The 13,865-nt window shown below is 42.9% G+C and overlaps 1 protein-coding gene across 6 annotated transcripts in view; it reads right to left on the bottom strand.

The window, feature by feature from the left end:
• KDM2A (lysine demethylase 2A) overlaps positions 1 to 13,865 on the bottom strand; it is a 55,324-nt gene that overhangs the window by 6,451 nt on the left and 35,008 nt on the right. For 5 of the 6 annotated variants that reach the window (XM_033158925.1, XM_033158947.1, XM_033158920.1 and 2 more), the window contains exons 14-19: positions 9,411 to 9,494; positions 8,639 to 8,905; positions 8,224 to 8,355; positions 8,044 to 8,133; positions 7,523 to 7,720; positions 3,333 to 4,045 (exon numbers count right to left, since the gene is read on the bottom strand). In XM_033158925.1, the coding sequence (XP_033014816.1) occupies positions 3,333 to 4,045; positions 7,523 to 7,720; positions 8,044 to 8,133; positions 8,224 to 8,355; positions 8,639 to 8,905; positions 9,411 to 9,494 (1,484 nt within the window). The remainder of the gene's footprint in view (positions 1 to 3,332; positions 4,046 to 7,522; positions 7,721 to 8,043; positions 8,134 to 8,223; positions 8,356 to 8,638; positions 8,906 to 9,410; positions 9,495 to 13,865) is intronic. The other variant, XM_033158953.1, reaches the window with a different exon arrangement.

Raw genomic sequence — 13,865 nt, 5'->3', positions numbered from 1 at the left:
GCTGTTCAGGTCAGGTGAGTTTGCTGGCCAATCAAGCACAGTAATCCCATGGGCATTGAACCAGGTTTTGGTACTTCTGGCAGTGTGGGTAGGTGCCAAGTCCTGCTGGAAAATGAAGTCAGCATCCCCATAAAGCTTGTCTGCAGAAGGAAGCATGAAGTGCTCCAAAATCTCCTGGTAGAGATGGCTGCGTTGACCCTGGACTTAATGAAGCAAAGTGGACCAACACTGGCAGATGACATGGCTCCCCAAATCAACACAGACTGTGGAAACTTCACACTGGACTTCAAGCATCTGGCATTGTGTGCCTCCCCATTCTTCCTCCAGACTCTGGATTCTTGGTTTTCAAATGAGACGCAAAAGTTGCTCTCATCAGAAAAGAGGACTTGGGACCACTGAGCAACAGACTAGTTCTGTTTTTCTTTAGCCCAGGTAAGACACTTCTGATGTTGTTTCTTGTTCAGGAGCGGCTTGACAAGAGGAATATGACATGGTGGCTCTTGATGCACTAACTCCAGCCTCAGTCCACTCCTTGTGAAAGTCCCCAACATGTTTGAATGGTCTTTTCCTGACAATCCTCTCCAGGCTGCGGTCATCCCTGCTGCTTGTGCACCTTTTTCTTTCACACTTTCCCCTTCCGCATAACTTTCTATTAATGTGCTTTGATACAGCACTTTGGGAACATCCAACTTCTTCTGCAATTACCTTTTGAGGCTTTCCCTCCTTATGGAGGGTCTCAGTGATCTGTCAGGTCAGCAGCCTTTCCCATGATTGTGATTCCTACTGAACCAGACTAAGAGACCATTTAAAGGCTCAGGAACCCTTTGCAGGTGTTATGGATTGAGTAGCTACTGCACCTTTTCACAATATTCTAATTTTCTGAGATTGTGAATTTGGGGTTTTCATCAGCTGTCTTGACATATCTCGCTTTGCATGTCGTGAGTCTATCTCATATATTAGTTTTACCTTTTACGTTGAACTACTGAAATAAATGAACGTTTCCACGATATTCTAATTTTTCGAGTTTCACCTGTAGTTAACTCCCCATAGCCCTTCAACAGGTGTATCTGGTACAATATTGTCTTTCCTTTGAGACACTTACAATTATTCTTTCCACAGGGATAATATAAATATGGCTCTTGCAGATCACTGAAAAATAGCTAAAGTAACTGACTATGAAGGCTACTGCTAGACATACCTTCAAGACTTTTCTTTTCCATCTATGAAGTTTTATAGTACTAAAGCATAGTTTAACTGCTAGAAAACTACACATTGTATATCTACCAAAGAAAATTGGAATGGATGGATATATATTCACCTTCCTAACATCATCATCCTAGATCTTCTCTGTGTAAACATATTCAAGGTAGAGGGTAACCCGCAAAATCTTATTTGGGAAATGAGTAAGACACTTTAAAGCTAATTCATTATTTGCAGTCATAAACGAAAATCAGGGGTGGAAAAGAAAACTTTTGTTGATAATAAAAAACTCACAATATTTTCTAACTGATCCAAGACAAAAATTATTGCATTCCTTTGTGACCGAGAATTTATTAAAAGATTCTACATAATCACCTATTAAAAATGTGTGCTTTTGAGAAGTTGTTGATGAATGAATAAAGTAATGTCTTTCTGATGTGTATGTTTCTCTAGACCACTGCTCCTGCTACCTAGGGATGATGGGAGTTGTAGGCCAAAAACACCTGGCGACCCAAAGTTGAGAAAGGCTGCTCTAGACTCTCACACTGCTTGTCAGAATACACATGGGGTTAAGACTGCCTTGCTGTAGGGGTGAGCAATGCCCATGTATTCTCCTTGGAGTCCTAAGCTTCTAATTCTGAAACACTTGAGATGCTATCCTATTTATTACATTTATACCTCACCCTTCCTCCCAAACGATCCCAGGGTGGCAACATTACTTCATACCTTGAAATCTTAGGTGCTCAACTGCTGATTTAAATATCTACTCCTCATAGTAGTAGCGCTCTTGCTTACCCTTGAGGGCCGGAATACTCCTCCTACGTCAAGTTATATCCAGATATGATATTTGCATATTAATATTGGCAAAAAAATATAATCTGGCTCGTAAAAGGCTTCCTGAATTATGAGGTTGCCATCTACGTTTTTCTGTATCAGATTTAGGATGCCTCTGGTCTATCAGCAAAATATCCTTAAAGCTTTCAGCTTTGATTCTGTGTTCATTGCAGGTAACATATCTTTTCTAATACAATTAATTGGCTGAGGCGGGATACTACATTTGTAGAGTATACAGTATACATGTAGAGTTACATTTGTGTATACTGGCTGATTGAGAATAGCTGTATCTTATCTGCTCTACCTCTCCATTGTGGATTTTTTTGAATTGAGCATGCTTCATTTTTCTGACTTTTAGCCTTTGAATCACTCTTCATCTTAGAAAGTTTTTTGGGGGTGGGGAGGCAAGGAATATGAGGTTTTCTGCTCATGCTTGAAGACAGGTCCTCCTTAAAGATGGCAGCATTTAGGGAAACTGAAGCTGGGAGTTGAACTAGTCTCTCTCCCTTTTTCAGAGATGGGCTTCTTAAGACCCAGAGGGAGAAAGTATAATTCTCCCCAATTGTAAAATATGGCCATGTCCTCCACCTGAGGATTTTACATCTAATCTAGGTCCAATGGTTGTATAGAATAAGTACAGAACTAGCAACTCAGATGCACAGAGTTGCTTAAGCACGTTCTTAGGATTTAGTAGCCCTAGGGCTAGGCCATCATTTTGATTCCTATTGGTTACACACAGCTTTACCAGAAAGCGGCAGCACATGGAGTTTGGTCAGATGATACCCAAATGATGAAAGACTAGTAGGATAATTATCTAAGAATGGCTGCACTAGATCAGATCAAGATCCCTCTACCCCATTTTGTTTTCAGCAGTGACTAGGCATGGGAACTCAAAAGCAAGGTTAAGAATGAGAAATCAAAAGCTTCTTTGTCTACAACATTTTCCTGGTACTTAAGACATTATACTGGTGCTGAAGGTGGAGATTCAATTTTTAGTAACTGTTACAATCCACCAACAGCCTTGTCTAATCCTCTTTAAAAGCCATCTAAGCTTGCAACTAACACTACATCCTTTGACATGAATTCCACAAGTTTATGCACTGTATTATTAAATACAGTTGCTTTCTGCCTTCTGCCCAAATTGCCTGTTTTACATTTGCACCTTATATATAAATTTGCAAGATGTAGCTCAGCACACAGAATTGGATCCAAGAGGCTTAGGGGTTTAATAAAAACATTCTGAAAAAGAGAGAACTACTATTAAAATAGGCGGCGGACCTAGTTCTGCAGTCACTTACCATTTGTACCAGGTTTTGCATACACGCATACATTCACAAAGCTCCTTGCGAGTGAGATAACGGAAGACAGACATCCACACCTCTTTTTGCATCCAGATTTCCTCACTATCTGGAGCCCTGCCTCCTTGGCCATTCAGTCTGGCTGCCCCACTCTCCTCTGCACTTTCCTCTTCCTCCTCTGCACTTTCCTCTTCCTCTTCTTCCTCAGCTGCTTCTTCATCTCCACCCCGCTGGGGTGCTCTAGCTGAACTTTGGCGCATGACCACACGAGGAGAGTGCCGCAGATTAGTGGAGGAGGCAGTGATTGCCTGCAGCTTGGGCACAATGGAAGTGCCATGCATGTCTTTGGTAGGTCTTTGTAATGTGACTGTAAGATAGGAACCATGGAGCTTGGCCTTTTCTACTTCCGACAGCTCTTTCTTGCCACTAGGGTTGTTCTCTTTTTCCCGCACCACAGTGCGCTCTGTGCCTTGCAGCCGAAGTAGCTGGCGCCTCTTAAAGCGTTCATCCCGGCTGGGCCCGTGATGGTCACTGGGACCGGCCCCCGGAGAGGACCGTGTCACTATGCTTCGTGGTGACACAGGGTCATGTATTAGCTGCAGCATTGGGGTAGGCGAATGTGGTGGTGGAGTCAAAGGTTCCTCACAGCTTCGCAAAGGTCGCAGAACTTTGGCTTGGACTGTGTCATCATCGCCATCATCCATTTTCCGCTTCTGCAAAGTGAGTGGCAACAAGTTACCATTTTAAAGACCAAAACAGGAGGGAGTTAAGATTTTGAAATTTATATGGTAGAATGCATTCCATTTAAAAGTAAAATGCATCAGGGTGGGTGATGCTCATTATTATAAGCTCTTTTACTTTCACACTGCTGTCAGTGAAGGAAGTGAAATTTATACTCTTTGCTGTCATTCCATTTTCCCAATAGCCAACTCTATTAAAGTACAGGACACTTGCATTTAAAACTGTGCTTGCTCTCCATTTGCTTCTGGGCACAATGTGAAGTGCTCGTTTTGGCCTATAAAGCTCTAAGCAACTTGGGTCGCTTAAGTATACTTCACACAGAAGGCAGCTTCCCCACACCCACTACTGAGATGAACATGGGCAGCCCTGCTCCCAATCTCATCTCCAAAAAATGATATAAAGAGAACAGTATACCCAGCTTTATTGGCATTTAGAAGGCAAGCTTAAAAACAAAACAAACAAACAAACAAACAAAAAGAACGGTGCTTCTTTAGGGCTGATAAAAACATTTGTGGGGTTGATTTAAAGGAAAGCAAGACAAAACTTTTAATTTAGCATGTCTTCATTTTCTTAGTTAAAAAACACTATTATAGTCCTAGCGTAAACAAGCTCTTCTAAAATAGTGATGGAAACGGCTTTACTAATTTTCCTACTTCAGAGATTTTAGGTTAGAAACATTGGGGTGGAGAGTAATTCAGCTAAGTTTTACTCCGAATAGACCTATTGAAATTAACGAACCTAACTTTGAAATTAATGAACATGACTAAGTTAGGTCCATTAATTTCACCGTCTATTCTGAGTAAAACTTAGTTGAATGCCACCCATTAATTCCCCTTTGTCTAGTCAGCACAGTGTCCTGCTGGTGTTTGACTACAGTTCCCAGCATCCTTGACCACTAGCCACGCTGACTGGGGTTGATGGGTGTTCAAAAACATATGGATCATATGCCTGATCTAGTTGGTATGTTAAAAGATCAGATAAAAGAATTGTAAATTTTCACCACTCCTGTGGACAAATGAACTTGCAGAAGCCGAGGAAGAACAAAACTGGGCTAACCTACATGCCACTTTTCTCTTAAGAAAACTCTTTAGGATGATAACATTGTTGTACTTTAGTTTATGCATTAGCTACAGCAGAGGAACAGGAAACAAAGTTTACAGTGATACAGATAAAAGACAATGTTACTCTACCACTGCAGAAGATGTCTGAAAGAAATGTTTAATGCATTATTAAAATTGCGGCTCTTTCCAAGTTGTATCCCTTTGTAAACTTCAGGCTTATCTTTTTCCCTTTGAAGCAAAATTTATATAAAATACAGCAGCTGCACACAATCTATTGACAACAGGGTCTACAGATGTAATGCAAACACATTCTTGTCACTACATATGAACACAAATTTTCTGGCATTTATAGTTAAGCTGAATTCCTAAAATAATTGTTGAAAGCCAATGGGAGCCTGCATTGACATGAATGGAAATGATCATCATCCCCAGGGAGTCTCAAGTCCTTGGAGGAAGTATGCTATATGTATGGCACCTACTGTCTCTAAGCAAAGTTTTCTGAAAGCAATGTCAGGGTAGCCATATTACTGTACAATTCTACAGATGATGACTCAAAAGTAAACTCCACCGAGTTCAGTGGGGTTCACTCCTAGGCAAATAAAAATAGGACAACCAGTCTTAATCATGATGGAGTTCCTCCCTGCACTGGTCTCCTAAAACTAAAATGACAGAACTACTACTTTGTTTTCTGTATCAGTAAAAAAAAGTGAACAGTGTAGTGTTTTGAAGGGACAGATTATTGCAACAAGGTTACATGAGACGAGACAGTGGTGATGCTCTGGTTAGGAAGTTAAAGGCTGTCTGTGGCCCTTTGTTAGTACCGTATTATTCCATGTACCATATTGGCCTGCATATAAGCTGCCCTTTTGTTTCCAAATTCCGACCGTGAAAAGTTAAAGTGCGGCATAAATTCATGACTTTACAAAAATTGGCTTTTACGATATCACTGTTGAAACAGACATCGGTAAAACGGAACAGGTGTGAGTGCCTGTGGAATTTTAAGGAAGTGGCTTATATATGGGTATTGTCTTTTTTCTCTCTCCCCCCACCCCCCGAATTTTAAAGGTGCAGCTTATATTAGGGTGCAGCTTATATTCAGGCCAATACAGTATAAAACAACCCATATTTTCTTGAACGCAAAATTAAGAAATTGGACCTGAGCCCAGGCCACTTGCACCAGAGCCCGGTCCTGAGCCCAGGCCGCCCCACCAGAACCAGAGTGCATTCACCATCTGTGTATGGTGACCCCCGTTTTTTAGTTAAAACAATCAGGGGGAAAAATTGACTTGTACATGGAAAAATACGGTAAATTGAATCCATCTTACTAAATTTTCCTCACTTCCCGCCAGTAAAAAAACACACACACAACCATTTTCAATAATGGGGCTAGCAAAGTAGAGAGGTGATCTGAGCATATTTTTGGGTGATTTAATTAGGGTCCATTAAAAAGAATGGTGTGTGGGGAGTCTCTTTTCTGTTCTTTACCTAACTAAGCTATAAACCTATAGCCATTTATTTAGGAGTAAGTCCCATTGAAATTAATGGAACCTCTCAGTAGAAACTATGCACGGCTAGTAGTCAAACAAAAAGTTTAGCCTAGAAAATAATTAGGTAGCAATATACTGCATGAAAGCTTGCAATTCTACAATTACTTAAAGTACGTATATAGGTAGCAGTTTGTCAGCTTATGGGTAGGCAAAAGGTCCCAACCTACATACAGTGAGTGTGCTGGGCCCAGAAAATCCTATTGGCATTCCAGAGTACCTGTAAGCAAAGTTACTGGAAGTACCGTCTCTCTTCCCAGATCACTTCCTTGAAGGACATGCTGGGCCCATACCATTTGAATTCATTCATTTGGATATAGTATGAACTCTGTTCCCAACTGTCCTCACGTTAGCTACATTAAGATTGAAGAAATTGGACTTCGTCACTTAGTGAAAGCTGAAGGGTTATGTAGATCTAACAAAATGTCACCAAGCTGCAGAATACAAGTGAGAACACTTGATGCACACATGCACCCAACTTTGCAGATAAGTAGCTGATGTGAGGAACGAGTCAATTGTTATACTAGACTTGAACCATGCAGTGTTTATTTGTATCAGCATCTTAATTTGCCTATTCAAGAATGTGCTGTTAAGATTCAATTTTCAAACAGATGTTATGGGAAGGGTTCAGCCAATTTCTTCACTCTGCTAAGCTATGGCTTATTTAAAAGCAGATCTCCATCACAAAACAGGTAGGAATAACACGCCCCTGACTGGCATGGTCCAAGTTTCCCAAGGCTGGAATGAAGTACTGCAGGGCACTATTCTAACAGAATGCCAGATCGTAATAACTCCTGTGATGGTAATAAGAGATTACCAGTCCCTTGCCCCCACCCCTGCTTGCCTTCACTGGGATGCTCTTTGCTGGGGCAGCAGACACAACTCTATGCAGGATCTTGCAATTGTATTTCTCCCAGGGCAGTCTTGTCAGTTTCTGCCATTGATAACATGTCCGCTGCTTGGTTGATGGAAGTTGATTTTGCTGCCCTTCCAGGAACTGTTTCTCCAGCAGGATGTCACAGTTCATGTGCTGATGAGCTCTCTGTAGATGCCATGAAGGTGGCGGTGGGAAAGCTGTAAAGTGGCTCCATCATGTAGTTAACATTGTATGGTGTCACCAGTGCCCATTTCCAGGTAGAACTCTTTTACTCAACAGGAGAGGCTCTCCTAGTGCTCACCTCACACTTGCGTGGCTGCTACTAAGCCTTCCCAAAGTGCACGAGGATAAACACCCAGGATACCCAAAGAACCTTCTCTCCCCGATGCCTTGGTACAGACTAGGTGCAAACAGTGTGCCTCTTCATTACCCAAGAGTAGCATGCAACCCAGAAGGCATGTGCCAATGTTTGAAAATCCATTTCTTACCTGGCCTTTCTCAGACTCATCTCCCTTGTAGCATTTCGGACACTCCCAGCAGTTGGGCAATTCATCATTCAGTAGCCCTTCCCCATCCATCTGCAGAGGAAAAATACACAAAGGTGATTTCCAGTAATGCATTTGTTCCTGACACTCCTGTATCGAGATGAGTCAAGTAGACCTTCTTACCTGTAGACAACCTGGGTGAACAATCTCATTGCAGATGCAGCACTCCATTAGCTTCTTCTCAAAGTCCTGTGAATCCTCATTCTTATCTACCTCCCCACAAAGTGCACATGTAACAGAGTGAGGCAGTCTGGGCTACAAAGCAAATGAAGAGTGAAACAGGAAGTTACACCACAGGCTTGCTTCTAAGCTTCAGGGGATGGTTATCCCACTTCCCCAACCCCATTTGCCTCTATGCACTGCACTGAAGGACATTAACTACTTTCCAAATGCCGACCACATTTGTTCCCAAGGCTTTTCAATCAACCTGATTAGTTGATCTTTTGCTTTTCGAGAAGTACGGCAGGTTTCATCCCCTACTCTTAGAACCTTCCACAGAGATAAGCAATTTCCCCACCCAATATACCACAGGACTCACCGCCAAGCACTGCCGTAGTACACAGGACTGCTTCATACGACCAGGCCCCCCAAACTTCTTCATATCCCTGCAGTAGTGGCACATGCCACATTCACCTTGCAAGCAGGCCTTGCATTTACGACATCGCACCCGCCTTCTGCGGGCACCAGACACTATAGGAGAGACTGTAGGTCTCACAGTTGCTGGCCGTGGCGCGGGTTTCATGGTGTGTGGCTTGGTGATAGGGATGGTAGGTAATCTTAACTTTGGCCGAGCCTGAAGCTTGAGCTGTCATTGGTGGGGGGGAAAAGACAGCAAGAAATTAGGAGGCTCATATAATCAACCAAGGAAACAATAATCTGTCAGAAGAGATCCAGATGACAGATGCATGAAGTTTAAAGTCAGGAATTTGGAACAGAAGAGATTATGCATGGAAAGAATTAGGACTTTGATCTCAGAGGCACAATGTCTAAATAATGGACTTGTGTTTTATCATTAACCAATTCTGGATTTGGGCAATCACATCTCCTAGAAAGTGAAGCCATGATCATGATCCTCCTGGTTTCTTTATCCTCATATTTATACTGCACTTCATTTTAATACCTGCGATTTGTGCCCAGACCTACTCTGCTACTACCCTTATACCTATACTGGTGTAAGGTTCTTTTCTTGGTTCTTTGGTTTAAATTATGAGGCTATTCTTGTCAACTGACAACACTTTCCAGCACAAAACTCCTGTTCCCTCCACCAAGTCTCCAAGCTATTTGAGTAAAGTCATGGATCCATTATTTACCTTATCCCTCTTTGGCCACTGGACAATAGGAATTCCAGTAAGTGCCAGTTTGGGATCGCTGTTTGCGTACTCCTCCAGCAGCAGCTATAGCAGGATTAAGAAAATAAAGAACAGTTTTCATACTTAATATTTATATGGTATTTCAGAATAATTCAGTACATTTTCTTAGTAATCCTAATAACAATTCTGGAAGGCAGATCAGTGTTCTTGTTCCCATGTTACTGATGAGGGTCAGGAGATGTGGTTTGCCTAAGGATACCTAACAGAGATTAGATTGACCAGAGACCCCCTGCCTCATGACTCACACACTTAAAAGTCGTTGTGTTAGGGAAAATAAAATGATGAAACATGATCAGAAATGAAGGTTAAGTGTGGTCTCTTCCACAATGTACCAAAGCCCTCCACCCAACCAATATGTCCATGTTTATCCCAGAAGTTATACTTCTCAAAACAGCACAGAAACACAGTATTTTCAAACATAGTTTTCTATCTCACACATGGGCTAGATAATTTCTATGCCACCAACCAATGACCAGGTTCTAGCAAAAGTGGTTGCCATCCTGAGACAGCATCTCGGCTCTTTTAGCCTTGTTCCTGATTCTGTCGTCCACCTTACCCACCCACTCTTGACTGCCATTTCAGATGTGCTTTATTTACTTGAGGTTACTATGGTTACATTGCTGGCATCCCCGTGTGCAGGGAGTGCAGTGTCTCTAGCTGCCAAGAGGCAAAGAACACTGCATGGGCTGGGCTCACTCTCCCTGGCACTTACCAGAGCAAGGGGATTCATATTCCCATCTGAAGCTGCCTATACAGGGAAGTTGCTTTCCTGTAGGACAGATTAATTTAAAGTCACCAAGAAAGGTGTCCAATTCACAACGACAATTTATAATGAAGTTTCCAACTGTCCAATTAATGGTTCCTAAATAAGCAATGTTAACTGGTTGCTACAAAAAAACATCTGTCTACAACTAAATAGAGCAAGTCTTCTTATTACCCAGGGAACACAGTCAAAAATACCTGGTCATGCAGCATACATGTTTTTTTCTGCTGCAAACTGTATCTTAAAGAAATGCATTATGATAAAGAATGTTTGGCTTTCTACCAGCATGTAAGAACACCAAGCAAAATCATTTAAGATTAAATGTCCAGAGCTTGCCATAATCAAGGACTAGTAATTAATCAGCCAAAATGTTTATTAATGCCTAACTTAAGATATCCCATTTTTTAAACTGGATCATTCTTTTACATAGAACAGCACCTCAATTTAAGTAAGGGGTGGGGGAGAAAACAACTCAATGTGTTTGACTCAGGATAGATGCTAATATAATATTTATCTACCTACTGAAAAGCAAGTTCACAAAATGCAATGGGGTCTACTCTCAAGTAAATGGGTGTGGGATTGCAGTTTAAGTGTTTGTTAAGTAACTGGATTTTTTCAAAAAATAAAAAACTTAAATCCGGTTTAATTTAAAAAGAAGCACCATCAGTTTTTATCCACTCTGCTTTACAGCTGCTTCTCCACCCTTCAAGAGAAGGTTGTGGGTGGAAGGAAGTGGCTGTTCGGCTAGCCCAGCAGAACGTGCAGTCCCCAAGCCCCACCCTTTCCCTTACAGCGTCTACTTATGAGGAAAGGTCGGCATTTGAGGGCATGAAGACACATGCTTCACGGGGCAGAAGGGGAAACGCACTATATGCATCAGCCTGGGGCACTTTAGGGGTGGCTGCACAGATGTGCAAACTCCGGGGGTGGAAGCACCCAGCTTCACCGACTCACGCGGATGTTAGGAAACAGTAGCCCCCACCCCGCCCCAAGAGTAAGAAGTAGTCTATCACTGATCTGAAGTAGAAAACGTGCCGTTCCCAAACACCCAAAGAATGCAAACCAACTTGGGAAGGGAAGACGCGGGCTCCCACCCTTTAACAACCGATATAAGGGAGTCCCTGCATTCCAAGCTTACGAACTCCTCCCATAGAAAGTACCCTTCAAACAAATGCAGAGAGGAACCGTGGGAGGGGAGCCCCGGGTGATCCTATCCTGCATGGATGTTGGAAGCAGCTCTCTCCCTCCCCCACCCGCCGGCGGAACCCTGCTGAACCCCCCCCCCCCAAAGGTTCGTGTCTGCCTGACCTTGCGTGCTTCGTTCCACGGAAGGTGCCGAGAGTCTCGGAGGAAGTTTCCGAGTCCCTTTGTTTTCTATTCTGCCAAGTTGCAGGGCTTCGGTTCAGATCCTCCCCCCACTATGTAATTTTAACTCCAGCACAATCCTCCTCCTTCACACGAGCGGCTCAGGAAGCGCGATCCCAACTCCGCCAGTACCAGCGGCTGCCCGGCGCCAGCAGCATGTTCCTTCCAGAACCCTTCAGCGGAAGCTTCCTGCGCCCGCAAACAATGCTGCTGCGTCACCCACATGCAGTTCCCAGCAATGCTTTGCAACGGAAGATGGCAGAAGAGAAAGGAGACCGAGAAAACCAAGCGAGGAACAGGACGGCAAAGCCGTTCTGCTGCAGAGTTGGGAGGGGGCCGGGCCAAGCCGCTGGCTGCTTGCTGATTGGTCGAGACGGCAGCCGAGGCAGCCTCTCCTCCCCTCCCCCACCACTACTGCAATTGGAGAATCCGGGGCCAGCACCCGAGGGCTGGCTGGGGCAGACTTTATAGAGAACAGCACAGAAAGCTTTTCACTCGCTGCAGCTACGTCCCCGTTTTCCAGTATCTCCCTACCTCGCTATGCCCTCAGAAACAACTGCCGATTAACGACGACGCCCTCTCAACACCCACAATGACGTTTTAACTCCGAAGAAGGCACATGCCCAAGGTGTCCATGCCTTTCATCACCAGAGAGGTGGAAATAGATACTTTGTTGCAACATATTAACCCCTTAGCTGTTCAATCTATTTGAAATCTTAAGACAGCCTCCTCCAACCTAGACATCGCAACGTTGTATTTAAGCAAGACGTCTGAATTACCCTCTTCAATGCTGCAAGATCTCTCTCTCTCTCTCTCTCACACACACACACACAAATCAACATTTTGTAGGTTTCAGAATTCAACGTGTTAGCAAACTTGAAATGTCTACTAGCAACGATAAGCAGGTGCTAGACCAGTCAAACAGGTATTACTGGGTGAACTGGCATAACTGACTAGTTGAGTACTATCTGGTTATAACCTCCACCTACACATTAGAAGGCTGAAATAAAAGTAGTTAAGCTAGATGTCAAGCATTTGTAAAGCTTCTACCACAAATGGTACAGCAAATATGCACTAGTTTACAAGCTCTCTGGGTCTTAAAAGTGCCAGTCTCAGACATTAAAAGTGCTCACACTCACAGCTGCAATCTTCTGTGTATCACAGCTGCCAAATGGTACATCACCTTGCACCATGCCAATATGAAATATACGTAGATCCTTTGATATGCCTCTTACCATCCTTTCCCCTCCATTTTATCCTTAAGGCCAGTTTGGAGCAGATTCCAGAGCTTACATAAATGAAATGTATGACAGGAATAGCTGTGGAACAGACTCCCATGAGAGGTGGTAGGCTCTCCTTTCTTAGATGTTTTTAAGCAGAAGTTGGATGGCCATCTGTTATATATGATCTTGTTGAGATTCCTGCATTGCAGGGGGTTGGACTAGATGCCTTCAGGGTCCCTTCCCGCTCTACAATTTTATGATTCTGTGAATCTATAACATGGTGTCCAAGTGCATTTATCTTCAAAGTGCATCTACATTCAGAATCAGATTCCAGCTCCTGTGTATTTTGCTGGCAAGATCTGAAGTTTACACATGTGTGCACTGCTTATATGTGATGATATTTGCATGTATTTATACTTTGGAATTAAGTACCCAAGTACAAAGGGTACCTTACCTACAAAGGGCAATGCATGAAGTGGACCCAAGTGTCATAAGTATCAGTAATTGACTGAATTCAAGGCGACATCCTATAGAAGCTATGGACAAGTGAAATGCCTGTACATAGTATTGCCAATGAAAATGTTCCAACACTTTTCTTGCTCTAGTCTAGACATTGTTTTAGCATGCTACAGAACTGTCATAAGAAAGCATTTTTTTTACAGTCAGTTCTCAGTTTTCTTACTTCAGGTGGCATTTTGAAACAGGTGGATGGGCTTCTATAACAAGGCAAGCTGAAGCAAAGTGAACAGAAGTGAAACAGTGCTGCCATGTGAGCACACAAGCTATCTGTACTAGGCTTTTTATGACCGCAGTCAAGTTTGAGTGCTCCCTTTTCATTGGAAACCTTGGGGTTAATCACCTTTTCTCTACAGACAGGTCAGACAACATTGCATGTACTATAGTGAAATGAAAGGTGAATAAGTGACAGCTTTTATCCCCTTCAGGGAGGCGAGCAGCTCATGGTTCTACCATTTTTAGCCTTATCTATTTCTTCCAGCAAGTCTCCAATAAAGAGAGCAGCATTCAATCCTGCTGCCTTTCGAG

The sequence above is a fragment of the Lacerta agilis genome, chromosome 1 (assembly GCF_009819535.1).
Source record: "Lacerta agilis isolate rLacAgi1 chromosome 1, rLacAgi1.pri, whole genome shotgun sequence".
In the NCBI taxonomy this organism is placed as follows: Eukaryota; Metazoa; Chordata; class Lepidosauria; order Squamata; family Lacertidae; genus Lacerta; species Lacerta agilis.
Note: the sequence above shows the minus strand (reverse complement) of the source record. Positions and strands in the feature narration are given on the sequence as shown.